Source organism: Fonsecaea multimorphosa (assembly GCF_000836435.1).
Source record: "Fonsecaea multimorphosa CBS 102226 unplaced genomic scaffold supercont1.18, whole genome shotgun sequence".
Taxonomy (NCBI): Eukaryota; Fungi; Ascomycota; class Eurotiomycetes; order Chaetothyriales; family Herpotrichiellaceae; genus Fonsecaea; species Fonsecaea multimorphosa.
This window is the reverse complement of record NW_015971652.1, coordinates 436,956-464,144: the sequence shown is the minus strand read 5'-3', so window position 1 is coordinate 464,144 and position 27,189 is coordinate 436,956. Positions and strand designations below refer to the sequence as shown.

Below are 27,189 nucleotides of genomic sequence, written 5' to 3'. Positions count from 1 at the left end.
ACCATTCGTCCAACCTGTTATATCACGTTTCGCCTCCTGCCTGACGCTGGCGAGCAACATCTCTTCCTCTATCGCAAATTCTTGCCATGTGAGGGTTCAACAGAGACGCAATGCCTCGGTCTCGCAAATCCGAACAAACCCATATATTCTGGGACAGTTTTCCAGCCGACCGCCGTTCCTTATTCCGAGTTCCCCCAGAGGTATCTGCCTTCCCAAAGTCTTTCTTCGTTTTGGGGATCGTACATAGCTGCAAAACTGACCACGTTCTGTAGCTCGACTTGACGCCTGGCATAGAAAGCAACAAGCAAAAAGATAGTATCGAAGATGGGAAGCACGCCGACGTTACGGTCACGAACGTCCCCTCTGAATGCACCTCTCGAAGACGGACGAACATAACCAGTCTCCCACCCGAGATCATTCTCGAAATTGTTAGCCGCCTCCATCCCGTCGACCGCGTCTGTCTCGGCCTGACATGCAAATCCTTACTTTCCTCCACCCTTCCTACCCTACAAATCACACTTTCAGACTGGCTCAGCTTCCACGATCGGCGGTACAGCTTTATCCTACCTCTGAATCCTAACCTCCTCGTCCGACTCGCACACGGCTGGATCCCCAAGGACAAGTTCCGCTACTGTTACCACTGCTCCAAGATCCTTCCGCGGTCCCCCGAATACTTTTTGGAAAGACTGCGCAGGAAGAAAAGCCCAAGGTTCCGCCTCGGACTGGGCACAACCGAGAAACACTGGAAGTCACTAAGCAAGAAGGGGAAATACGCATATCTGGTCGAGAACTGGTGCCATTCACCCGAGGAGGATAGCAGCGGCTTCTTCTGTGGCCACTGCTACTACCGGGAAAGAGACCGCATCAACTGGCCTGTATATTGTCCCATATGTCTGGAGATGGAGCTGACATGGACACCTCCGAGGAAGCCTTGGTTCAGGAAAGCCTTGTGCCGGAGTTTGAGGGCTCTCGGCACCCCGTTTGAACTGGCTGCCTACTGGGTCCTCGTGTGTTGTCTTTACACGATAAGGTTTTGCTACGATCAGGCAATGCGGTGCTGGAGAGCGCTGACATGAATTTCGTTGCTCTTACCTGGTGCACGGTCGTCCATCTCTATGCGAATGGGTCGCGGATGGGTCTGGGGGGTTAGGCCCCAAGCCAGGGCTCGGAACATGCAAAAGTGGTGGTGACAGACGGCCCCAACTCTGTCGTTCAGGATCCTGTACAATATGAGAAACGGCACGGACGGTATTGACGAAGCAGTGTGGCTGCTTTGGTTTTCGCAGGCTGGCGCAAAGTAGCGGTTAACAAAGCTAACCGGCAGCGTGGAGAGGAGTTTGCAGGGCGCGGGTAGAGGACCGCCAGAACACAACAAGTGCCTTATGCTGGATTTGTTTCAACAAAGCGGTGGATTGACGACATGTGTTCCAGACGATCTAGAACACGAGAGCTAGCCAGGCCGGTGCTGCAATGCGAAAGGGTGGGTTTAACACATGGAGCGAGAATAATAGAATACTTTGTGTCGCTTCTACGAGCTGAGCTCATGTCGGAGACATGTTCCCTGCTTGGTACCCCGTAAAAGAGGTCCGGTTTGTGCTACGTATATTCTTTGCAAAATCCAGCGGAATTGGCAGCGAGCGATGCAAAGTGCTTCGAAGCTTCGAAGCTCGCGCGTCCATTTGAGCACAAGTAATATTAAGTGCTTCGGGCGGACTTTGGGGGGAAATTGTAGATTACACAAAACTATGAAGAAAGGCACGATGATAGGTACACACACGCACGCACAGAGACACACACACACACACACACACACACACACACACACACACACACACACACACACACACACACACACACGCGCGCGCGCGCGCGCACACGAAGACACAGAGAGACAGAGCTCATAGCCGCTCCCCGTCGCGGATCACTCTCATTGAAGGGTATCATCTTTGCCATCATCATCGCCTTCGCCTCCGTCGTCGCCATCAGTAGAAAGAACAACAACATGACCATGTGAAACGATGAAACGACAGCGACAACGACAACATAAGTCCGGCATTCCTCTTGTCCCCCGCGTCTCAGTCACACAAGACATGCTCGGACTTGAAAATCTTGCCTGGGCCCTTCATTCATCGCGTCTCATGAGGCGCGACGCTGTCTGGGTCAGCAGGGTGATCATGTTGCGCTGTCACGGCGTCATAGGCTCGCGCGTGGCTTCCTTCCGCGGGGTCAATCGAGTCTCTGCTCAAGGTATCCGAGCTATGTCCACTATTCCTTGTAGGTGGTCCCTCCGGTCGGCTCTCGATGGGCGCCAGCTTCTCGCCGTGATACCCGCTATGCGAAGCAGCAGCCGCAGCGGCGTCTGGAGCGACGGCTGAGCTACGGCGTCGCGTTGCCGCGGTAGAGGCTCCTGTGGTCGCTCCGGAGATGGACTGGCGGTTGCGGTTGGCCATGATATCGAACGGGTCAGAGGAGAGCTGGAAGAGGGATTGCTTCCGCTCGCGGACTTCGTATTGTTCGGCCGGGGTCATATGAGCGTCAAGGGGGGCGACGTTGGCGATCTCGGCGGCTGAAGGGGAAGGGGAATGGTTAACAAGATATTGATCAGGAGGAGCGAGCAGTCAGAGTTTGGGAACTTCTTCATACCTGAGACTCGTCGGCGACCATAGTATGGGTCATCTTGAGGTTCCAATCCACTCTTTTTACTGGTGCTAAACTTCCTGACATCGACGCCTGTGGCGCTATACTTGCGTTCGCGGTTCCAGTATTCCTCTTCGGGGCTCAAGCCAGTGAAGCCTACGTTGGCGATCTCGGCCTCTGTTTACGTTGTTAGCTCATTCCTGGCGTAGTTCGGGAAACCGTGGAGTGACAGACTGCTGACTGGCTTTCGCCCGTAGTAGGGATCATTCAGAGGCTCGAGACCGCCTTTGAGACTGTTGCTGAAACGCCGCACATCTGCTCCATGTGCAAAGAATTTCTTTTCGCGGTTCCAATATTCTTCTTCAGGGGTCAACCCGGACAGGCCAACGTCCTTGACCAGCTCATCTGCGCGGGTGACCATTGTTAGTATGTAGCCAGGGGTTTTAAGAAGCTTTCGAGTAGCCTTACCAGGAACAGGCTTGCGGTTATAATAGGGATCTGCTGCACGAGTCATGATCAGTCAGGAGAAGCCTGCTGTCTGCTGGTTCAGTTGGAAGATGCTGGGAGAGAGACGTGAAAGTAGAAAGAGTGGATAGGCAGGACTGGGGGATCGCGCATGCCTATTCTATACATATGCCCAGGATCAAGGGAAGCCAAGGGAAGCCAAAGCAAGAGCTGGGGATCACAAGGCGGGGCCCCAAGGCATCAGGCCATGACAGACTCAAGAAACTTCGTAAGAGGCGCGTTGTTCTTGCGCTCAACCCCAAAACGACTCGGATTTCGTATATCAGCGCATCATCGTGGTTGGTGGTTGGCGAAAGATTGCTGGTGACCTCGACCTTCTGGTGGTCATGCACGCTGATGTCGTTCCCGCCACTCTGGGAGAGACCCCGCCCTGGAGCAAGGGTGCTATGCGAGGAGAACATGGGGAAGTACCTAGCGACGGGCCTGTAAGGCTCCAGATAGGCCGGGAAATCGGCTTGCTAGAAACACAGAAGTGTAGCCACCATCCCGCAAAGAGCTTCGTCCGTGCATGGGGTTGACGTAGCTGGTGGAAATACTCCGCGAGAGCTCGACTTCTTTCTGCCCCATTGAGCTTGACCTGCTAAGGCACTAGCTGGGCGAGATCTCGACTTCATCGCTCGTGGTGGTGGTGTGGTGGGTGTGTGGTTCCTCCCATTGCCTTGTGTGAAATCGAGACCACGGCGCATGATCTCGCTCGTGCATTCGCAGATATATTCGGCCATTTGCCTGCGTGTGTCTCAGCATATCACCGCCTCAGCTGGGGTAGTTTCAGTTGATGCGGGAGAGAAAGTATGCGAAGGAGAAAAGGGCCGATTATTGTGAAAAGGTGCTGAGCCCTTGCAAAGGTTGGGCGCCCCGAGCGAGAGCCACCCACGTCAGCTGCTGTTCGCTTCTCTTAGTTGCAGGAAACAGACGAAGAAACGGGAGGATAAACGCGTAAGGCATACAAAGGCAGACTGTTCTGTCTTGCTCTGTTCGATAAGTTGAGGTGCGATGAATCTCGGTCTGGTGCTCGTCCCTGGTGGGTGCCTGGTGTTAGGGAATCATTGTAAGTTCGGCGTCTCGAAGACTGAGGAGTGAGCTGCACTTGGAACACCCAGCTATGGATGCAACTGGGAATCATTCATACCTAGGTAGGGAAGAGGACGTCGTCTTGATGAGCATGTCCCCTCATCCCGCCATTGAATCTGGCGTCCACTGCGGCGCAGATTGTCAAAATCAATGAAGCTGCCGGAACCGTGTTGAATGCTTTCAGTTCTGCTTTCAGTGGTGAGTGAAGACTGTCGCTTTCTCAAACACCGTGAACCTCCTTCCTCGCTCTATCCACGCTACCTCTTCCTTTACCACCGCAATCATGGTGCCCTGCAAATTCTTCGCCAGAGGCAACTGTGCTCGAGGTTCAGAATGCCGCTTCGACCACCCTCAACCTCTGCCTCATCCTCACGCGCCTGACACTGCTGCCTCTCTCAGCGCCGACGCCCTAAAAGCCCCAGTCACTTCGTCCCCTAAACCAGTATGCAGATTCTACAAGCGGGGAGCGTGTCGTAACGGTCCTGACTGCCCCTTCCCTCATCCTGCGCCCTTGCACAATTCCCCCAATGAGGCGACTGCTGGAGTTGTAAGTCATTGACTTTGCACCTCGATGATTAGGGAGCGACTTGCTAATCTAGTCCCGCAGCAGGCGCAGCTCTGCCTTTGGCGGGCGACTTGTCTCATGCAGAGCGGCTTTTGAAAAACGCTCGCGTCCGCTTCGGTGAAGGCACCAAGGTCCTCGATGTCAAGTTTCCATCAGACGACCCTGGATCACATGGAAACTCCCCTCCTACCAAAGTACAGGTCTCGACAGTCCTGTGCTCATGGTATAATCCTTCAAAAGTTGTGTGGCTTCACTATCGCAGCAGTCTTTGGGCGACCAGGGCCAGCAAGAGATTCGACAGAAGGCTTCATGGTCGTCAGATTACAACCAAGATACAACTTCCATCCAAGCATCATGGGCGGCCGAAGTCGATATGGTCGGTCCAATTAAATAATGTCTCTGGAGAAACTACGAAGGATGACCTACGGGAGCATCTCAAAGGCGTTGAACCAGATGACATCGTGTTTGGGGCGCCAACATCACAAAAATCTCCACAGGAAGCCGTCGACTTGGTCAAATCGCACATAACACACTCTGGACGCAAGCTGCGAGCATTCAACCTAGATTCGAACTTGACTGGCTCTCGCATGAAGGCTTTTGCGTGTTTTGATTCTCCATCTGATGCCCGAGCTGTGGTCGCCCTCGCACAAACCCATGTCTCAGGCCTGGGCTCAAAGTTATTTGTGGAAATGGTTGCCGCCGTCACAGTTCCGGTCTTACGCGAACTTCACTGCGTCCTCAAAGATAGATTCGAGGAGCTCCAATCCAACAACAAGGATGATGTCAGGATCTCTGCATACGACCACCGGGAGGTCAAGCTTGTCATGATGAGAATCTACGGGCCAAGACCACAATCTGTCGCCCATGTCAAAACGAAACTCGGAGAATTGCTAACTGGCACGGTTGTGCTCGACGACTCTGGCTCGGCTTTGTGGCATGACTTCTTTACCAAAGAAGAAGGCCTGTCATCTCTCAAATCTGTCTGTCAAGCCGGTAAAGTCTTTGTTTATAGGGATTTGCGCAAACAACAGCTCCAGCTGTACGGCTTGGAGACTTTATTCGAAGATACCCGTCGCGCAATCATCCACTTTCTCAGCTCCCACTCCTCAATACATCTGCTAGCCCTAGACGGGGAGCTCTTCGCAACGGCACTGTCTGGGGGCTTCCGCCGGTTAGTAAGGAAATTCGGCAAGAAGAGTGCAAAGCTGGACATACTGCAAAACCCGCCAGTCATAGTGATTCAAGGTAGTCTTCGAGATTGGGAACTCGCCAAGTCCATCATTCTCGAACGCCCTCCTCCCGAAGCGGATTCCCAGCTGGCCAACGATAGCCAGGAATGTCCGTGCTGCTTCTCGACTGCTGACGATCCTGTCAAGCTCGACTGTGGACATACGTATTGCTGTGGGTGCTTTGAAGGTCTATGCGAAGAAGTGAAGCATAATAGGGTTCCGATCATGTGTTTCGGAGATTGCAACAACTGTGGTCATATTGTCTCTTTGAAAGAGCTGAAGAAAATTCTCGATTTCCACAAATTCGAAGCCATCTTGGAGACATCCTTTGAGTCCTACATACGATCCCAACCGGACAAGATGCAATATTGCCCGACTCCGGATTGTCCGACCATCTATAAAGTCTCTGATGAAGCCGGCGCGTTTACATGTGTTAATTGCTTGACTTCAATCTGCGTCAAATGTCGAAGATTAAGCCACGATGGACTCAGTTGTACACAAGCCCATGACGAGAACACGGCATCTCGTGAATACGAGAGGTACAAAAAGCAAAACAACGTCAAAGACTGCCCGAAATGTGGGGCGGCGATCTTCAAGGATGGCGGCTGCGACCATATGATCTGTGGGGGGTGTGGTATACACATTTGTTGGGTGTGCCTGGAGACGTTTACGGGCGAACCGGAGTGCTACTCTCATTTGCTCAGGGTACATGGTACGTATGGCAACTTGGTTCCAGAAGAGGTGCAGAGGGCCGAGTTTGGACAAGTGGGCTGGTGAAAAGAGCAGCGCGCGCCAGGCAATGTCGACGAGTTGCACAGCCCTGGTGGCCTCTCACTGAGTACCTAGCTCGCTAGGTAGTGACATCAACACCGCGCCTCGGATGCTAGGACTCTGAAAACGACAAGCCTACACGTAGGAGAAAGACACGCTAGGCGTCACATGTGCTAAGTAAGTAAGGAGGTACTGTGCCGAGTCAGCCAAACAGACGAGAATGAGACTGGAACCGTTACAGTACCACGCGATGAGAAGCAAAACGAAGGCGAAGTTCCAAAGAGCATGACAAGCAGACGGTATGTGTATGTAGCTGTCTACTACTAGAGTGACGATAGGGACACGCTCCAAATGTTCGAAGACCGTTCTACTTGCAGGTAGCAAGGTCGGAAGAGCTCACTCATCAATGGACAGGACAGTGATGGAACAGGAACCGCCAAATGCAGCATTAAGTATGGGGGAAAACTACCTAGTATGGGGGTATCTTCTCATCCCTTTCCTTTCCGACTCTTGCCATTCTTTCTTCACGTAAAAGATTCAAGGACGTCGACGAGTCAATCTTTTCCTCCTCCATAAGGTACACAATAAGTTCACAGCGAGAGTCACCGCGAGGCCTTTTCCTTCTTTTTGTTGCCTTGAGTTGGTTCCTTTCGCCCCAGCTCCCATATCCATTTCAATCAATGCTCCATGAGCTCCGGCTCCAGCACTTAAAGCGTGTTGATAATCCAATCTCGCACAATATTGATAATTTTGGGTTTCCGCCGCCCATCCCATCGACAGACAGACCCGAAAACGTTCTTCTTCTGAGACGTCCGCTCAAAGAGAGGACCACATCCCACGTCGACTCTCCTGTCTCCCCATGTGGGTCACTGGTATTAAAGAGTGATTTCAATGTTATTTCTTTTCCCCTATTTTTGCTAGGGAATATCGATGCTCGGAAACATGACAAGAACGCTTGCAATGCACAAAAACTAATCTCACAAGTCTGACGGTAGTAGAAACACTTCGGTGTGTGCTTAACAGAATAGTATGACGCGGTTGAAGCGAAAAGCTGGGAGGATCATTCTATCTTCTTGGGCGTGGTTGGCTCCTCAAATCAATCAACATTCAGTATGATTCACCGCTCCATTGCTGAGTCGAGGTCGGATAGTGTGAGGTAAATTGCTGGCCCACGGTGGTGGGAGTCGGGGTGGGTGGTGCACATTGGTTGGGGGCGTTGAAGGTCTTCTGTGTCACGCCAAACATTTCCCCATCAGGAGTGATGGGAGGTGTGTAGAGACCGTGTTGGACCAAGGAGGGGAACTGAGGCTTTTGAGGTGTGGCGTAAGTCTGGAAGTATTCAGGGCCTGCGGGCTTGGTGATGGCTGAAGGCGGGCTGAGATCATATGTCGGAGTCAATGGAGCTCGGGAGGCCGACAAGGCAGCCTTCTGAGTAAGGAAGTTGGTCAAAACTCGAGAAACCCCAGCGTAGCGCACCGAGGCATACTTCCGGGCCAAAATGCCCGAAGGCTCGTGCACTTTTTGTAATAATTCCATGACAGTGTTGCTGCAGTATTGATTACCAAACTCATTGGGACGAGCTTGAGGTCGACCGAGGATGTGGCGGGCCAGAACAAGAGCCGAAAGGGCAAGAGTGTGCGATTGCTTAGACACAAAGTCTCGGTGATAGAGGGCGATCTCCAGGATGTAGAGTGTCAAGCTTTCTGTTTCGGGGTCGTAGACGTTGTCCTTGACGGCCAACCGCATGAATGCGTCGACTGTGGGATGTCCAATAGCCCAACCAAGAGTTGACAAAACATGCCACTCCATTTGCAAGAACATGTCCTCATCATAGAGCGAACAGCACATGGACTTTAACTCTTTGATTGTTGGAACCTTCTCTTTCTTGTCTCCGTACTTGGCCGCAATAAGCAAAGCAGCGCAGCCGACGAGCTGATAGTGACGCTTGTAGACGACGCGTTTCGAGCAGTAGCGATCGAGGAGGTTGATTGTAAGGAAGAGAGTCTCGGGTAGCAGCTGAAACGCCGTATGGGCCTCCACCAAGAAGTCGAGGAGGTAAGGTCTCATGTACCACTGAATCTCGGTTTGGATGTCAATTGCGTCGACGTCGGGCATGGTCTCGGCCTTCACAAGATTGTCAGTCCAGACTCGCGTGCCCAATTTCCAAAGTCACTCACGTCCACCTTAAGCATATGCTCAAGCATGTCTTGTTGGTATTCGTCTGCGTCTCTTCTTGACATCTCTGAAGCCATCAGATGCTGACGGTGTCTGGCAATTTCCTTAGCGTGGTCAGGGTTCTTGGTGACTGGGCGGCGAGGCTCATCGAAGACTTCGACGATACCACTTTCGTAGCCGCTGTCGTTGGACCCGAAGGATGAGACTCTGTTGTTGAAAGCCATGATTGCAAAATTGGTGAGACAGAAGATGAATTATCAGGTGGAAGTGAGGGAGAAGAGAGTGAGATATTGGGATTGCTGGAGGGGTGAATTAACGACGGGATAAAAGTGAGTGACAGTCGTGTAATTGGCAAAAACGTTGAAAGGAGTGAAATGATCGGACGCAATCAAATGTTGCGCGAGGCTGGAGGTGGACAGGAACCAAGGGAGTTAAGAAGTGTCTCTTCTAGACTTAGGAAACTGGAGCGTGCATGGCGTGGTTAGCTCGCTGGTGATAGGCAGGGTGAGGTGGTAGGACTTACCGAAAGGGAGAAAGGGCACGGCGATTTAGGTATCCTTGTTACTAGGGATCAGCACGAATGCTCTGCATCTGGCCAAGGATCGGTATGCCAAGTAGATTGACTGCTCGTGCGTAGGTTCAGCGAAGGTCGAATGAACGACTCCGCCGGGGCGTGATTGGGGCCTTGGACTGGAATGCGGACTAGAGAGGCCACGAGAGAAGACCGGATTTTGCACTGGGAAATCTAAAATGAAGTCAGTCCTCTGAATGAAGGGATAGAAAAAGAGCTCTGACCTTGAAATCTGGAAAGCAGGTTGGCTATTCTAGACTGCGGGGACCTCGTTTTGCTAGGGAGATGCAAATCTGCTTTGAATATCTCGTCAGTGAACATTTCCCAGACCGCGTTGAAAATGTGGGGACATGGCGGGAAAAGGGTTGACAAGGCGATGGTTCCAGCCGGCGGGAGATGATTGTATGCGGGCTAGAGAATCAATCCATTTCCAAAGGTATAGATGGTCGTTGGCAACGCCAGAGTCGAATTCCTCTTCCCTGCAAGTCCGTTTGGACCATCTGTCTCCCTTAGACGGCAGGAGGATCGTCGAGCATCAAAGGCGTCAAACCCCCTTCTCAGCATCTGGTCAGGTAGGCGAGAAGCAGCTCGTATCCCTTCCCGCATGGAATTGCCCAGCACGTTGCGAGATTGTTAAGGCCCTCCTCTTTTCTTCCACTTGCGTAGGAGCTTCGCTTAACCCATGTTGAGCTGTTCTCCTTAATATCAGGTTGGGTGGGGTCCAAGGAAGTACAATCGAGAAGGGACCGGAAAGGAACCACAGGGAACCAGAGAATAAGATGGATGTATGGTGGAACCGTCAATTGTGTCCGACGACTAAGTTGCGAGGAGAGACTGCATGCATCCAGACCAGGTTCCGTTGGAGGCGTATTGTTTGACTGGTGTATACTCAGGCTGACCCTCTAGACACTGCATCTCACTCTTCCCAATGCCAAAAGAAAGCCACTGCAACAAGCTCCTTACCTCTTGAATGAGATCGAGGATCTTTCTGTGCCCGAGGACCCAAGACAGAACGCTATCCAGAACGTTCTGCGTAAACGAGTGCAGGTTGGTCAAGACCAATGCAGGGTGGGTTAGTGCAGCTCGAACACGGCTCAGGAGGAACAGGTCAGGAGGAGAGTCGAGGACATGAGAGATACTCAGCCGAGTCGTGATGTATCCGAAGGTCCAACGACGAGAGGAGGAGAGGGAAAGGAGAGGATAAAAGAGGACGAGGTCAAGGCCTCATGGGAATGAGGATTTTGAGAGAAAGGACGGGTGGTGGTGGACGAGGAGAAAAAGGAACAGGAGGCCCGTCTGAAGTTCTTGGACTCTTGAGATGAGGAAGAGAGAGTGGAGCAAGTGAGTGTACGAGATGGTTGGCCCTGACAGCAGCGATTGGGCGCGATTGGGCGCAGGCGCAGCCCCAGACACGACTTGCAGGGGTTGACGGCAGGACAGCCAGGGAATCAGGGACGGCGGCGAGGTGGGCAAAGTTGAGGTTGCGGCTTGTGCGGGTTGGCGGATTGCGCGACAGCCAGCCAGAGAAGCAAGAGCTCCAGTTATGCGGGTTCTAGCTAGTAGGGCTCTCCAGAAACGGCGACCATCCCCAGCCGCAAACCAGGGCGTACGGTACAAAAAGGTATGTTACTATCCTGATGGTCAAGCTGTATCATGAAATATCAGAGACATGGCCCGCGGGCTGCCTGTGACCGCCGTTGTGGCAGCTGTTCATTTGTTCCGCCTCTACCTGGGTATCGATGGCCAGTGGTCCCCCGAACTCTGTCCTGGTCTCCGGCATGCTTGTTTCCAGGCTGACCCAGCCAGAGGCCTAGCAGCCCAGTGCACGGGGAGAGATAGGCATTGGCTTTAACCATAGCAACCGGAAACATCTTCTATTAGGCACCCGCAGTGTCTCCCCTATTATTATTGTCCTCCTGGTGCTTGGGGGTGCACCTAACTACTCGCTCACCAGAGATCCAAGGAGAGGTACACACCACCTTTCATCTGAGGTTCGTGAGACTCACCACCTGTCACTTCACCACAACCATCTCCCAATACTGACACAAACAAATTTCCTTTTACTTCCAAACATACCTCCTGTCTGGCTTCCCGACGGGCTGCACAGAACTCTTCCTATGTATGAGTACTCCATCCAAGCAGATCCCAATCTGACACTACCCGTAACGAGCTGAACACCCTTCTCTCATCGTGTTTTGCGTTACCCGTACGAGTACGAGCATTCTGTAAGTAATACTTTTGGCGGTGTTTGCCCATCCTTTACCCATTTCTGTCCTGTGTATGTAAAACCATACAGCACATCCGCTCTGGTCGCGCGGCTGGCGGTTTGAGCAGAGCGCGTCAAGGCGCGTCCATTGGCCCATGTCGCTGTCAGGTCCTTGTTTTTGAACCTGGCTAATGCAAGCCTGACGGAGTCCCCAGTCTTGACTCTTGACCAGCTTCTCGGGGCCAAACCTGACCGGCAAGCTGTGAGCGAATTGTCACTGCGAGACCCCAAGACAGTTATCCGGCACGCGGGAATTGCTGCTCGCGATCTTCGTGATTGACGTGAGATATTCTGCACGGCCTGTGTACTCGTACCCGGAGTTCGTCCTCTCAGTGTCATCGCTAGGAAAGAACTTCCATGATGGTCATAACTCAAAAACACCACTGTTCCGTGGTCTCGCCGATATCAAACGACCTGAAGCAGGTATTGAGCACGACTTGATGCTGCACAACTTCTGGTGCCGTCTCTGCTGGCTTGCCTCACGGATTCCAAAGTGACCCCAGAATTGTGCTACTGTGGGAGGCAGGGATATGTCCAACTAGCTTTGATTTGTCCCTGTTGTGCCCTGAGATCTAGAGATCTACTCGTACTCCGTACTCGGCTCCCTATCTCAGGCACTGTGAGTGGCCCAACACCCACCCGGAAGAATTCCAGCCACCCCCAATGGTTCCAAACCTTCGATATATGTGCAGCAACTTTACAGGACAGCTGGAATACCGAATACTGGCGCTGTCGTCAGCTGTCCCGCGAAGTGATAATCTTAGAGGCGGGCTCTCATCTCACGCAAGCGAGCCGATCTGATAAAGCTGCTCCCCTTTACAGGGCCCTTGTCATTGTATCTCTGCCTTCTCACGAGCAGATCTGCAAGCACAGACTGGCCGTCCACCCTTGGTTGCGGAGTCGCGTGCAGATTTATTCGAGCGGTTACAGATCCGTGTAACTCAATACCCATGGGCCTCCTTGACCGTTTGCTCTTGGTGATACACTGCAACTCTACTTTACCCACATATTGACATCAGCAGGAGACCTCCTTCTCGGTTTTAGACCGAAGCATCCCCTCAGCACCTTGTCTGCCTGACCATGGTCAGGTCTGTGCATACCGAGGCACGAAGCTTAGTCTGAGACGATAATGATGGGACCAGACTCCACGCACGGCAACCCATGTATGAGAAAAGAAAAAAAGGTTCGAAGGCACGCGTGTGCCGGAGATGACGCTGAGACAGCCGAGCGCTGCAAAGCTCGAGATCGATCAGCACTTGCAGGCTGTCAATAGGCTGTAACATGGAGTCGATATAATTTCAGATCTGTTGAAACTCGTCTTCAATCTCCCTGAACATATACTCCCCATTTGATGTTGTATGCAAAACACTCTTCTCCTTTGGTTGTGGCGATGGTAACCGTATTTTTGTCTGCGCTTAACATCAGACGCAATTTGGCCCCCGTGCCCCCCTCGTCCAGCCAAAAATCTCCTTCGAATCCGATTATTGAAACTCGACCCCCCCCCCCCCCCCACAAATTAATAATGAGCCGAGTACGACTAGACGGACAGATTCTTTGACACGCGACTTTCTTCAGATTGCAGGCAAAGATTGGGCTGCTGAGGCTGAATCGCTTGCATACTATGACGCTCCCATGAAGCGCCGATGCGCCTTCACCCCGTCCGATGCTCTCACCACCCTTAGATCTGGTCGGAGTCCTTCGGGATTGGAGGGATTCCAGTGGCAGAGATTAACCACCAGCTCAATTCTCTGGAGATACTACTGTCGGCGACATGTTTGAGCTTCCTCGGTCCAGCATTGCACCGGACTACTCCCTGTGGCTCTTTTCCGTCGGGGAGAGTCATATCAGGTTGACTAACCGAGCATCATAGACTCAACAAAACTCACTACCAGAAGTTGTCGAGCAGACGAGGACGAACCAACATGCCTGTGATGCCGCATTTTGTGGGTATTGCCACCAATGCTGTGCTGCGCTGACAAAGGGTTTCGAGACCTCGACCGGGTCTACCTATCTTCAACGTTCCGTCTTACCGCTTCCCCTGGCAGAGAGAGACTGCCGGCGTCCTTGACTGAGCCTGAACCGTCCAAAGCAACCACTAACAAACGGACTGACTGAGTCATCATGGCGAGTTTCTCTGCTTGCAGCCAAGCAACATCCGCCGAGAAGATCTGAACACATACTCGTAACGGGCAATGGTGGCCTACCCTGACCGCCAGCTCCTCGTATATCGATCGCCTAGACCACCATCGACCGTTGCGGGAAACGTGTGCTGGTGCGCTATTGGCGTTGACAGCTCGTCTACGGAATCACGACAACACCAGCTGCGCAGCTATGAAGGGAGTTGTTCGGAACTGCTGGCTACAGGATGTTCTTTTTTCGCTTTTGCATCTAAGCTTTTTCCTTTCCTTCAATCTCAACCTAGAATTGACGCCTCGAGAAGACGTTACAAAGATCCCCAAAGCTGCAGACCCCCGGCGCACCCATTAATCAGACCTGACCAGTCAGAAGTCCCAATTGACCCTTGTGTGCTGTCGCATTCTTGGCCAGTCTTATAGCCGGTCTTGGACAATCGTTTGCGGACTCTGTGTTGTACGCGAGAAGACCAGAATTGCACCAGGCCAGGGGAATTTGAGACGACCAGCGCAAGGCTGAACGACAATTCAAGTTCCAATGGAACACCAATAACAGGCACTCCGTCACTCGAGCTGAGATATGTCGGCATGTCACTTTGTCCCGCTTTCAAAATACGATGTCAGTTTTTGCTCTGATTTCTACAGACCCTTTCGATAAGGCGACGTTTGCTCGTGATATGGATGCTCAGTTTACTGACGTTAGTACCCTTGCCAGTGGAGTCTACACCCGGCGCTCGTGGCCATCGCACTCCCATGGAATCCTACGGCATACTGTTTGATCGCGAGCTTCTGCGCGGTCTCGCTGTGGATGACGGTCGAATTGACTCTGCAGGTGATGTTCACGTTCCGGCGCCACAAAGGTCTCTACTTCTGGTCGCTCCTTGTCTGCACGTGGGGGGTGGCGTTGCATGTCGTGGGCGTCATCCTCAAGCTCTTCAACGAGAGCAACTGGATCGTCTCGAGCATCATCTTCAAGATTGGCTGGGTCGGGAACGTCACCGGCTTCTCGCTCGTGCTCTACTCGCGGCTGAATCTCGTGGTCCACGACAGGCGTATTCGGCGCGCCGTCCTCGCCATGATCATCACCGATGCCTTTTTGCTGCACACGCCCATCATCATCTTCGACTTTGGCATCTCCTCCCCTCATCCTAACATCTGGTACATGCCAATGAAGGTCATGGAGCGCATCCAGGTAGTGTGGTTCAGCGTCCAGGAAACCGTCATCTCGCTCATGTATATCTGGTGCACGCGCGACTTCCTCAAGGATATCTACTCGCACCAGACCCACCGCGTCATGCAGCTGCTCATCTGTGCCCAGATCATCGCCATCATCTTCGACGTCGTGCTTATTACCGTGGACTGCAACAACATGTTCACCCTCAAGGTCGTCATCCACCCGTTCTGCTACGCCGTCAAGCTCAAGATCGAGTTTATCGTCTTGAACCAGCTCCTCGCCTTGATCAAGCACGGTATCGCGCCCAGCAGCTTCCCAGCCCCCGATGAAGAGTCTCCGGACGCCAGTGGGCCGACGCCGCCGAGATCCGGCGCGAGGGTGGATTTCAAGCACGGCTCCTTCGTGAGCACTGATATCACTGCCACCGACGCGCGAGATAGTGCAGCAGCAGACGCCGCTTCGCGGAAGGAGTCGGTGCTCCTGCCCTCTGGCGGGCTCGGGAGAGACATGGAATACTACAGGCGAAGGCATAGGACGGGCACCGCCGATAACGAGAATGGTGATTCCGGCGTCGCAGGAGATACTCCCAACAACAACAACAGGACCGACTCGACAACACCCCAACCACCAGCGAATCCTGACCCGGACGCGATCGAACCAGTTCCACTCCCAGGCTCACCCCACACACCCTCTCCGCCGTCCCCTCCGCCTCCTAACACAACGACAGCGGGCACTTCTACACCCCGAGCCCCGGGATCATCGTCAAGACGGTCCTTCGAACCGCAGCTGCCCGCGAGATCCTTTTCGGACCCGACGCCTCTGGGTCCCGCGCAGAGGGAACAAGACTCGGAGGCCATTGTGGCCCAGATCGAGAGGCATTATCTGGGCAACTGGAATGGGCATTCTACCCGATAATTCGTAAAAAATTAATGAACCATCTTCCTTTTTTAATACGATATCCATACGTGTCCACGAAAGAAAACGAGCTTTGTCACGCACGCACGCCGGAGGTCGGGGGGACTGGAGTCGGAGGGATCTCACTGTGTTTTTTTTTTCCACATATAATATATATATAGCATGAGGGAGGGCACAAATAATACCATTTGCACCCCTCCACATATATACCTAGGTACCTAGGTACTCTTCCCATAAACGCTAGTGCGCCATGAAGCTAACCCCCCCGGACTGAACACGCCCGGGAGTCGCATCGGTTGTCTCAAATTATATTACCGAGCACTGATTTCAGCAGCAGGACACTCTTGGGCCCCATTGCCTGCCTCTGACAAAGGGGCTCTAGATGCAAACATGCAGCTAAGATATGGGATTCTTGTCGCACCCTATCGGAAAACAATGCCACTTTGCTAAACAACCTGCATCGCTGGCAGGGACCAACTTCCAAGGTTTTTGTTTCCATCGCCCTTCCGCGAATCGGGCGCTCTGATTGGTGGAAGGACTCACATACCAACCTGGACTTTTAATACCTGGCGAAGGCTGCATTTGCCGTAGGAGTAATTAGTGACATCTTATACTCCTCGTACAGCCAAGCATAGGAATACAGTACATATGGCATTTGCATCTGAAAACCAGACGATAAATATCCCCATCTCTTAATCTGGGGGTTATCAATTGGGGAGGAGAGATACCTATGGTGGTTGACCCGGGCGACTAAATGCAGGTACATAGATGGTCAAGCAACCTCATCTCATGATCTGTAGGAATACTCGGGTAGTTCGTGGACGGACCAAGAGAGTCAAGGCCCACGAAGGCTCAATCACGTTGAAGTGGAAGTCTCGACATCTGCACTCAAAGGGTGAGCGAATTCTTCGGACTACCTGCAGTTGGAGCGCTGCTACATTCGTGTATTGACTGCAGAAGGAATGGAGGTTGTAGAATTCAAAAAATCCATGTTTCTGGGCATAGATAGAATAAAGAATCTGTGATCGTGCCGGAAAGTCGCGGGGCAAAAGTCTTGCAAGCAACCCGCCGGGCGGGTTCATATGGGTGACTGATGACCACCCAACCCAACATGCACAGTTACCCACTCATCCTCTTCTTCTCCCGCTGCTGCTGCTCGGCCTCCCTGTCGCGTTTGCCTTGCCGGGACTCAGCCCGGTCGCCTCCTCCGTAGCAAGTGCGGCACTCCCTTTTTGTCCCACGCCCTGCAGCCCACTGGCACCTTTCCCTTTCTTATCCAACTCCTTGGCGTGGCCCGCGGTCGTGGGGCTGTTCCAATAGTACACCACCTGCGCGGCCAGAACGGCATTCAACGCAAACCCGGCAATGAACCCGTACAGGATCAACTTATCGTCGACCTCTTGGATCGTGGTGTAGATCCGACTGAGGCTGCCGAACAGGTAGTTGAAGACGGCGAACGCGGACAACTGTCCCGTCCCACCTTGGGTGTAGATTGTGAGGATTTGGGGCAGCTTGCTGGCGATGCTCAGGGCGCCGGCGCCGGCTTGCAGACTGGTCATTTGCGCGTCCGAGACGAGCGTGTCTGAGACCACCAGCGCGTACACGGCGCTGCCAAAGGCCGCGAGAAAGGCGCCCGCCTGCGCGCTCTTCTTGGAATACACCAGGATCAACACGCTAATCACCACGTCTTGAATGGCGATCAGCGCCGTCTCGCCGTACGTGCTGAAGGGGAACCCATTGCGCATGTTATAAGCCAGGGTAATCACAAAACTGGCCGTTTCCAGCAGGTAGCTCGTGAACGACAGTCCCTCCGAGGACTGGGACCTGACGAGTTTGATGATCTGCGGCACCTTCACCACGGACGCCGCCGTGATGATGACGATCCCCAGAGCCTTTGAGATGGCCAGCGACACGCATTCGGGATGCGAGGCAAAGTCGAGGTCGAGGAGGAGGGCGCTGTGGCAGCGTTCGCCGAGGAGGGTGACGGCGAGGTCATTGAGAGGGCCGGGGAGGTTGTGCGTGATCGGAATCAGATAGGGTTTTAATGGGTTGAGGACGAGATCCTGGACTTGGTCCATTGCGATTGACTCGATGCGCACTTGGCAAAAAGGGTTTGTTGAAGACTTGAGAGACTGGTGATGGTTGCTGCGCCCGAAGGAATAACGGGATCTGTTTTGTTTGATGCCAGGGTGGCCCGACATTCCCCAGTGATGGTCCATGGAGACTACCCCACGTGACTACCTAGGGGCTTCAGCCTCGGCTACTGGCCAAAATATGCCTTGCATACGAGACTCTTAGGTAGCTGCCCTGAACGCTGAGGATTGGAGCCGAGTGAGTGAAGAATGCGTGACTTGATTTACATGATAAAAACCTTGCCAATCATTTTACATGGTCAATCCATCAATACATAGACATTTTTACAACTGGTCAAGATATCCGCCCTACGCTTTGCGTGATGTTTTGGCAGATGACCCACGAGGCACCTTGTCGTCGACGGCAACCAGATGATAGGTGGCCAGCTGATGTCGACTTATCGGTGAAGGCGCGCCAGCGAACTTGTCTTCACCGTCTGCGTACTTTGGAAACGCAATCACATCTCGTACACTCGCACTGTTCGTCAACATGGCCATCAAGCGGTCAAATCCTAGGGCAAACCCGGCGTGCGGCGGACAGCCCGCACGCAACGCCCTCAGTAGATGTCCGAAATCTTTGACGCGTGCCGGCTTCAGCTTCAGCACCTCTTCGAGGATAAATTCTTGCATGAATTCACGGTGGATACGACAGGAGCCGCCGCCGACTTCAACTCCATTGATGACCAGGTCGTAGTGGTCGCCAATAATGGACAATGGATCCTCCTTGAACGTGGATACCTTCAAATCCTGACCTTGTTTAGGAGCCGTAAAGGGATGATGCGTCGAGCAGATGCCTGCGGACCCGCCCTGTCCTGGTTCAGACTCTTCTGTGGGTGAGAACAAGGGGAAATCTGTTATCCATAAGGCAGAAAATCCCGAAGGCGCAGCAATTAGACCCTCTGATATGGCGTGCTGGTAGATATCCCGACGCAGGTCCCCTAGCACGGTAGACCCACCAGTAAATGGCTTATCCTCACGGCTATAAAGAATGAGGATGTCGCCCGGTTCGGGATCGAATTCTTCTTCCACTTTGGCCGCACCTTCATGGTCAAAGCTCGCCAGACCATGCAGCGGCTTTAAAGGATCGAAGACCGCCACACCGGGGATTCGGTTCTTGTCCTTCGTATACCTCGCTTTCGCTTTCGATGATGCTTCTAAGAAAGCTGTCACGAACTTCTGGCTGTCGGCCGGTTCGCATCCTTGCATGCTAATTTTCATCATCTCCATAATGGTATCGTCCTGTCGCGAGGTCACCATGCTCTTCACATTGGGGGAAAGCCAGTCATCCACTCGGCGAATCTCAGACCCAAGCCGCGTGTCAGGCTTGTCCGAACCATATCGAGACATTGCAATATTGTATGTCAACTGAGGAAAAGCCAGGTTGCGATATACTGGATCCGCCGATGCGGCCTCCAAAGACATCGCTGGCGCCGATGGTTGCAAAGGAGCGATGCCAGGCACATTAGGCCAAACTGCATGGATGAGTAGCCCTTCTACGACGGCCATAACATCAGCACTAGTAGTGAATGCCATTTCGAGATCAAGCTACAGCAAGGTTAGCATCGTCTGCAGGTAACGAAGGTCTAAGCTTCAATTACCTGAGTGAATTCCGGCTGTCTGTCGGCTCGCAGATCCTCGTCTCGAAAGCATTTGGCGAACTGGAAATACCTCGAGATTCCCGAAGCCATAAGGACCTGTTTATATTGCTGTGGACTTTGTGGCAATGCGTATGCAAACCCCTTCTTTCTCGTGGGCACAATGAATTCTCGAGCACCTTCCGGGGTTGATTTGAATAACAATGGCGTCTCGATCTCGTCGAAATCATTGCGCAGCATATGTTCTCTTATCTTTCCTGCAAGTTGTGAGCGTAATCGGATCCTGCGGCGAAGGTCCGAGTCCGTTCTGAATTGAAGATATCGTAACTCTGGTGGAAGCACTGTGTCGCGTTTGGCGGTAAGGTCGGGTGGAACTCCATTGAGAAGCTTGCAGGACTCTGCTCTGATTTCGACATGAGATATGAGGTTGATGTCCCCGACATATGGGTCCAGTGTTGGAATGGTATTATCTAGCCGTTTCGTATCGCAAACTCCTGATGCAGCTTGCGTGTGGTCTTTTTTGGGCGGTATCAGTCGCCGCACAACCCTTCCGGAGATGCGAATGGGTGTGTGAGGACGAGCAGATCTAAAAATACTCTGCTCTTCTTCAAAGGGACCTTCATAGCCTGATCTTCTATCCGCGCTGAGCTCCTCAGCACCCAAGCGATTTTCCACCGATGTACTTTCTGCAACCTTCGCAGTTGAATCGTGATGGGGAAAGATGACTTGCACGGCAAGCTCTAACCGTGGGTCGACGAGCTGGATAAAGTCGAAGCCCCTGCCCGGTCTGTGCGAAGTAATGTAGCCATAAAGCTGCACTCGGGTCCGTTCACCATCGTCGGGATCAGGCGCAGTTGACAAAGAATCGACGTCGGTCTGGCGCAGTCTTTCCCAGGCAGTGCTCGCTGTACTGGACGAAGAGATCCCTGTGAAAGTTAAGCGCTGTCCAAGTCCCTGGAGATGATGCTGCCTTACTAGAATAGTCAAATCGCCTGATATCGGGGTTGGCGACCTGCGACAATTTATCTGGTCGCCGTTCCCTGCGGATTGCGGACGTAGAATATGTGAGTCTTGGAGAAAGACAAGCTCTGGTGGTCGAGGGCGGCGTGGAAGAGAAACCTGTCTGCGTAACTCGGGTGCGAATATACCTGGAGATTTCGATATAGCTGCGTCGTAGATTAGCTGGCCGCGGAAGTGATCTTTGAAGCTCCATGGGCTCTTGCTGCAGCATCGAAAGACGATTGACGCGAGCACATCCAAGAGAATTGACTCGAGTCGGAGGTTTGCACGCGCCAACCTCCGAAGGCCGCCTCGCCGCCTGCGCACAAATTTCTCCAAATCGCACTCTCGCTCTCTTTTCTCCTTCTTTTCCTTCTTCATCCTTCCAAGTTTTGAACAAGTGAGTTAATGGTCTCTGCACCTTTGGCGAGTATGTGTGCTAACTGCTGCTCAGATGATGAAAGCCTAGCGTGTACTATACGATCTGTCCTTGCCGCGGACAGCAGCAAGCCCTCTCTTCGGAGCTTAAGCGGCATGCTGTTCGATGTGGTGCGAAGACAATGAGATCAGCGTTCGGCACACCCATCTTGTTACATTTTACGGACGCAATGAAGGCATCTCTGACTCTCAATCTTGGAAAGGATATACTTTCTGTACTAACGGAGTACATGGTGTTCTTTTATAAGATTCATTTTACCTTGTGTCATTCTTGCATCAGCTACTTGACTTAGTCGATAGTGTCGGCACCGACTCGAAACTGTCTTCCATGAATGACCTCCACGCCGCAAGGGCAGATTTCACCTCTTCCGTCGATCCTCCAAAGGCGACCCTCACATATCCGCGAACCGCTCGACTGTCCCCGAAACATTTGCCTGCAGGACAGAGGAGGATGCCCGACTCCTCGAATAGCTTGGAACAAAACTGCTCACTGTCGATGGGCTTCCCCATCTTGTGAAACTTGAGCATTGCTGTTGTTCCAGCCCGTGGTTTGACCCAGGAACACGACCAATTGTGCTCTTCGACAAACCCCTGCAGCAGGTCTAGGTTTGTTTGGCATAACTTGATGTTTCTGGCTAATAGTGCGTGAATGCACCTGTCACTCAGGGCCTCTGCAGCGATCACCTCATCTATTGTTGACGCGGTTGCGGATTGGAGATGCCTAACTTTCCTGCAGCCTTCGAGAATGGTCCTGTCCTTTGTGGCAATCCATCCGGCTCTCGTCCCAGCCAAACCATATGCTTTACTTACTGCACCTGTCACAACGACTTTCTTGTAGCCCAGGTTGATTGTGGAGGGTGGAAAATCATCATCTGACGGCAATATGGAATGGAACAGAGGTCTGTAGGTCTCATCCGCCAGAATAGTTATTCCCTTTTCTTCTGCCACTTCAATGAGGGCCTCGAGCATGGGTCTGGACACTATAGCGCCTGTCGGGTCACAGGGGCTTTGGATCGCGATCACTTTTGTATTGTCCCTGATCAATGTCTTCAGCTCCTCGATATCAAGCTCCCACTTTTTCGCTGGGTCTGCATTCCACCAAGTGACGTCGGCGCCCAGTGCTGGTGGTATCTTGTAAAGCAGCTCATCAACCGGGTGTTGGCAAATGACATGATCCCCAGGGGCCAGCAGCGCAGAGAAGAGTGTGTAGTCTGCAGCGGCACTTCCATTGGTGATTATAATGTCATGTTCGGTCACTCCTGCCGAGCGCGCAGAGTACAGGGCTGCCAGATTTCTCCGCAATTCAACATTGCCCAAGCCAGTATCGTTCCCTTTGAGCTTTAGTTCACTCAGTGACAAGGCCTTTTCGGAGTCCGGTCTGTCCTCTGAAATGTCAAGAAGCTCAGCCAGGGACATATTGGAAGCGGCCGAAGACGAAAGGTCGTGTTTGGCTGACGAGAGATACTTTTCGTTCCACTGGAGAATCGTCAGTCAGGAAGTCCACGTGTTGAGGCCCGGTGAATACCAACCTCGATCACTTCAAGCTGTTGGATCCTGGCCATATTATCTCCTGGAACGCTTCAAAAGGTCTCGTCAGTAGAAATGAATAGATTGGAACCTCGCAGAGACAGGTCTTGGGACAGTTACCTGCTGGACTGATTTTCTTTCCAACTGCGGTGGTGCGGAGTTGCAGCCACTGTTTCCCCACCTCGACAAGACTGATGGCAGTTGGGTGGCAGTGATGGGTGCTACTGGTGCCTGAGGTGACAGATTTGGGGCGCCATCTGCGCTGTGGCTGGTGCGACAACCCACCCTCGCGCTCCGACTTCGTATCTCGTAACGTGCTTGGACCCCAGACCGGAGGCTACTCCCTGTAGGAACTAGGCTGCCACGAGCAACTGCCGGGAGCTGTAACGATTGGGTGCAAGCGGAGAGTGCACCCTCTAAGGCTCTAACTGGATGCAGCCCGGCGCATGAAACTGCGGGCGAAGGCCGATCTCAGTTAATTATCACCAGGTGTCCGCGTCTGGGTGCCGTCCCCGCCCGTACAGGAACCTGCCGCCGGTGGTATTATCGTACCTCGTGCTGCGTTGTTGCAACTTGTGTTGTGCTCCAGCATTCATCGCCTCCCACTCCAATTGCAATGGTGTGATATCTTTCTACTTCTGTTCCTCACTCTTTGTCGCATGCTCCTCCTATCGTTCTTCCATCCACAATCACGAATCATAGCCTTCCTCTCCACCTTTTCTCCTCTCTGGACCTTTCTGCCCGGTTGACTGGCAAGCTTCCGTCTACAGGCGCCAGCCACACCATCTCTCACCTCCGCATCTGCAAAGCGGACGATATCGCCCGGTCTATTCTCAATGAACCTCCATGGCGTTGCTGCAGCACTTTTACTCGTCGCCCCGACATTGCTCGCGAGCGCCTATCTCAATGACACTTCGCGGGCATTGATGCAAGATCCCTTCCTCGATCTGGTCGACGGGTGCCCACCATGCCCTAGATGCTTCGATTGCCACTACGACGAGTTCAAGTGCCTACAATTTGCGAGCTGCGGCAATGTCAACGGGAAATGCGTCTGTCCTCCGGGCTTCGGAGGTGACGACTGCGCGGAGCCACTGTGTGGTTCCTTGGCCGACGGCAAGAATCGATCACCAAGAAGAGGCGATAAGTGTGACTGCAAAGATGGATGGGAAGGCATCAACTGCAACGTGTGCAAATCCAACGACGCATGCAATGCGCTGATGCCTGGGGCCCAGGGTGGCGTCTGCTATCAAAAGGGTGCTTTGGTGTTCGAAAACTACCAGATATGCAATGTCACCAACAAGGCTATCCTGGACCAGATCGATCCTCGGATACCAGAGGTTACCTTCTCCTGTAACGCCGAAGATGCTACCTGCAACTTCCAATTTTGGGTCGACCAAAAGGAATCGTTTTACTGTGCGCTCGATAACTGCACTTCAACATATCAGGATACGAACGTCCGCAATACCACGAAATATCAATGCCAAAATATAAAATGCTCTTGCATACCCGACCGGTTCTTGTGTGGTGAGGATGGCTCTGTCAACATTGACGAGTTCCTGACCGAAGAGATCAAGGGCCCAGCTTCGTTTTACTCGCAGCACACCTATGGCGGTAGCTCCAAGGACGGTAGTAGGTTCGAGGAACCGGCCATGAACAACCTGATATCTATGATATTTGGCGACGAATACATATCGCTTCAATGCCGGGCAGGTGAATGCCTGTATGAGACGGATGTGCCTGGGTATGAGAGACCCATTAAAGAGATCAACACGCCTTTGATAGCTGGAATCATAGCTGGGTGCGCCCTCTTGGTCGTTGCCATTACACTCATCTCGTGGTACCTGTCGAGAAGGGCGGCGCTCAAGCGATGGGGTGCCATTCGACTGAGCGAAAACGGTGAAAACGACGCCTCGATGTCAATGATCAACCACACGCCGATGGCTTTGCAATTTGAAAACGTCTCTTATGGTCTGAAGGGAAAAGAGATCCTCTCTGGTATTTCTGGCATTGCCCACCCAGGCCAAATCACGGCCATCATGGGTGCGTCCGGCGCAGGCAAATCTACATTTCTCGACATTCTCGCGCGCAAGAACAAGCGTGGAACAGTCTTGGGCCATATGTATGTCAACGGTGAGAAGATTCTCGATGGAGAGTACCGAAACGTAGTGGGCTACGTCGACCAAGAGGACACTCTTCTGCCAACTCTGACCGTTCACGAGACCATTCTCACCAGCGCTCTCCTGAGACTGCCCGCTGATATGGGCATTTCTGTCAAGGAGCAACGAGTCATTGAGGTCATGCAGCAACTCGGAATCTACCACATCAAAGACCAAGTCATTGGCTCAGAGGAAGGAAATGGTCGTGGCATCTCCGGCGGCGAAAAGCGACGGGTAGGTATCGCTTGCGAGCTCGTGACTAGCCCAAGCATTCTCTTTCTCGATGAGCCAACCAGTGGGCTCGACGCCTTCAACGCTTTTAATGTAGTTGAATGTCTGGTCACCCTGGCCAAGACATACAACCGGACCGTCATCTTCACTATTCATCAACCTCGCTCGAACATTGTCGCACTATTTGACCAGCTCATCCTCCTTGCCAAAGGGCAAACTGTCTATTCTGGTCCCTTTTCGAGTTGTCAATCATACTTTGACCACATTGGCTATTCCTGTCCGCCAGGTTTCAATATTGCAGACTATCTCGTGGACCTGACAATGCACGCCAGTCTTCCACATTCGCCCATATTTGAGGATGTGCCGAAAGATCTGCTCGACCGAGACGGTCCGGGGACGGAGTCAAGCAGTACGCGCGCCGTCAAATCCATTGCAAGTGTTTCCAACGTGAGCGTGGAGAGCCCACGTGAAGCCCCGGCGCGGGGAAAACCCAAGAGGAGAATTTCCCTGAAGCAAAAGCAGGACCGACAACTGTTCACTCGGAAGAAGACCGCTGGGAGCGAAACTCCGCCCACGCCAAAGACCGATGACGAGGATACAGTGATGGGGAGAGCGACTGGCAGCATGCGGAGCTGGTTACAAATGTCGAAGAGAGATGGGTCAAACCCTGCACCCCTTCTGGAGGACCCTGACGACATACCACCAGACGCCAACACTGATCTGGACATTCTGGTGACGAGTTTTAAGAACTCTGATGTGGCTCAGACAATTCACGATGAAATCACAGCTTCAATCCAAGCCGCGTCTGCGGCAAACGGCCACGGTGGCGGAGAAGCTGTAACTGAACCCGTTACAGGCTCGATTAAAGGCTTCCGACGTGTCAGCCTCCCACGCCAGTTTTTGATCCTGTCCAGACGGACCTGGCGAAACCTGTATCGCAACCCGATTCTCATGTTGACTCACTATGCTGTTGCTATTCTGTTGGCGGTATTGTCAGGGTGGCTCTTTTATGGCGTTACTGACGACATTGGCGGATTCCAAAATCGACTTGGCCTCTTCTTCTTCCTATTGGCACTGTTCGGTTTCAGCGCGCTGACCAGTTTGAGTGTCTTCAGCGCAGAGCGGCTGATCTTTGTCCGAGAACGTGCCAACGGATACTACTCTCCGATTACTTACTATGCTGCGAAGCTCATATTCGACATTGTACCGCTCCGGCTTATCCCACCTATCATCATGGGCATCATCATTTATCCAATGTCGGGCTTGCTCCCAAAATGGGGTGTCTTCTTTACCTTCATACTAATATTGGTTCTGTTCAACTTGGCCGCTGCAGCTATCTGTCTGACGATTGGTATCATCTTTAAAGATCCCGCTGTTGCCAATTTGATTGGTAGCTTGGTCATGTTGTTCAGCTTATTGTTTGCTGGCTTACTCCTCAATCTCAACCACGATACTGTCCAAGCAGCAGCCCAGTGGTTACAAATGGTAAGCGTCGCCAATCCTTCTCTTAGAAACTCGTGCTGACCATCAACAAAGTTGTCCATCTTCCACTACGGATACGAGGCCCTCATCGTGAACGAGGTAGCCAAACTGCGTCTCAAAGATCAACGATATGGCCTTGACATCGAGGTACCAGGAGCCAGCATTCTCAGCGCCTTTGGCTTCGACAATCTGGCATTGTGGAACGATGTCATTGGCCTGGGCGTCTTTGCAGGAGCATTCATCATCATCGCATATGGTGCTATGCATTTCCTACTCGTCGAAAAGAGGTAACAGTAGTATTGAGGGGTCATCTTACGACTTTCCCGTTGTGTGGTTGGTATGGAATCTTGCATCTCCCGGCGTCCCAGGTAACATTATGTGGATGAGTTGGCGGGGTGAGGGTCACAGGGGCTGTAAACAACCGATATACATATATACATTAATATGACAAAAACCTGAAGGCCTTCCACGAGCCCTGCATGATATCAGCCTGTCTGTCCGGGTCTTTTACTGGGTTGTGGTCGAAAATATGATTCCCCTGGGGTTACGAGGGCCGGCCAATCTCGGAACCGTGCATCTCGAAAACAAGGGTATGAGA

At 52.6% G+C, this 27,189-nt stretch overlaps 9 protein-coding genes across 9 annotated transcripts; 4 read left to right on the top strand and 5 right to left on the bottom strand.

Annotated features, from left to right (window-relative positions):
• Positions 1 to 110: 110 nt before the first annotated feature.
• On the top strand, positions 111 to 1,076 carry Z520_08313 (uncharacterized protein; the record flags this gene model as incomplete). Its single annotated transcript, XM_016778810.1, has 2 exons — positions 111 to 200; positions 273 to 1,076. 2 exons carry the CDS (start codon positions 111 to 113, stop codon positions 1,074 to 1,076), a joined length of 894 nt encoding a protein of 297 aa, XP_016630181.1.
• A 1,050-nt stretch (positions 1,077 to 2,126) lies between these two features.
• On the bottom strand, positions 2,127 to 3,151 carry Z520_08312 (uncharacterized protein; the record flags this gene model as incomplete). The annotated part of the gene is made up of 4 exons (XM_016778809.1): positions 2,127 to 2,566; positions 2,644 to 2,814; positions 2,872 to 3,042; positions 3,106 to 3,151. The coding sequence occupies 4 exons, from the start codon at positions 3,149 to 3,151 to the stop codon at positions 2,127 to 2,129; spliced, it is 828 nt and encodes a 275-aa protein (XP_016630180.1).
• A 1,609-nt stretch (positions 3,152 to 4,760) lies between these two features.
• On the top strand, positions 4,761 to 6,804 carry Z520_08311 (uncharacterized protein; the record flags this gene model as incomplete). Its single annotated transcript, XM_016778808.1, has 2 exons — positions 4,761 to 4,780; positions 4,833 to 6,804. 2 exons carry the CDS (start codon positions 4,761 to 4,763, stop codon positions 6,802 to 6,804), a joined length of 1,992 nt encoding a protein of 663 aa, XP_016630179.1.
• A 1,101-nt stretch (positions 6,805 to 7,905) lies between these two features.
• Positions 7,906 to 9,197, bottom strand: Z520_08310 (uncharacterized protein; the record flags this gene model as incomplete). The annotated part of the gene is made up of 2 exons (XM_016778807.1): positions 7,906 to 8,922; positions 8,976 to 9,197. The coding sequence occupies 2 exons, from the start codon at positions 9,195 to 9,197 to the stop codon at positions 7,906 to 7,908; spliced, it is 1,239 nt and encodes a 412-aa protein (XP_016630178.1).
• Positions 9,198 to 14,522: 5,325 nt separating this feature from the next.
• Z520_08309 (uncharacterized protein) lies at positions 14,523 to 16,031 on the top strand (the record flags this gene model as incomplete). Its single annotated transcript, XM_016778806.1, has 2 exons — positions 14,523 to 14,561; positions 14,658 to 16,031. The coding sequence occupies 2 exons, from the start codon at positions 14,523 to 14,525 to the stop codon at positions 16,029 to 16,031; spliced, it is 1,413 nt and encodes a 470-aa protein (XP_016630177.1).
• A 1,127-nt stretch (positions 16,032 to 17,158) lies between these two features.
• On the bottom strand, positions 17,159 to 18,109 carry Z520_08308 (uncharacterized protein; the record flags this gene model as incomplete). Its single annotated transcript, XM_016778805.1, has 1 exon — positions 17,159 to 18,109. The coding sequence occupies one exon, from the start codon at positions 18,107 to 18,109 to the stop codon at positions 17,159 to 17,161; it is 951 nt and encodes a 316-aa protein (XP_016630176.1).
• A 363-nt stretch (positions 18,110 to 18,472) lies between these two features.
• Z520_08307 (uncharacterized protein) lies at positions 18,473 to 21,138 on the bottom strand (the record flags this gene model as incomplete). Its single annotated transcript, XM_016778804.1, has 2 exons — positions 18,473 to 19,708; positions 19,762 to 21,138. The coding sequence occupies 2 exons, from the start codon at positions 21,136 to 21,138 to the stop codon at positions 18,473 to 18,475; spliced, it is 2,613 nt and encodes an 870-aa protein (XP_016630175.1).
• A 333-nt stretch (positions 21,139 to 21,471) lies between these two features.
• On the bottom strand, positions 21,472 to 22,757 carry Z520_08306 (uncharacterized protein; the record flags this gene model as incomplete). The annotated part of the gene is made up of 2 exons (XM_016778803.1): positions 21,472 to 22,671; positions 22,725 to 22,757. 2 exons carry the CDS (start codon positions 22,755 to 22,757, stop codon positions 21,472 to 21,474), a joined length of 1,233 nt encoding a protein of 410 aa, XP_016630174.1.
• An 801-nt stretch (positions 22,758 to 23,558) lies between these two features.
• On the top strand, positions 23,559 to 26,882 carry Z520_08305 (uncharacterized protein; the record flags this gene model as incomplete). Its single annotated transcript, XM_016778802.1, has 2 exons — positions 23,559 to 26,594; positions 26,646 to 26,882. The coding sequence occupies 2 exons, from the start codon at positions 23,559 to 23,561 to the stop codon at positions 26,880 to 26,882; spliced, it is 3,273 nt and encodes a 1,090-aa protein (XP_016630173.1).
• Positions 26,883 to 27,189: the final 307 nt, after the last annotated feature.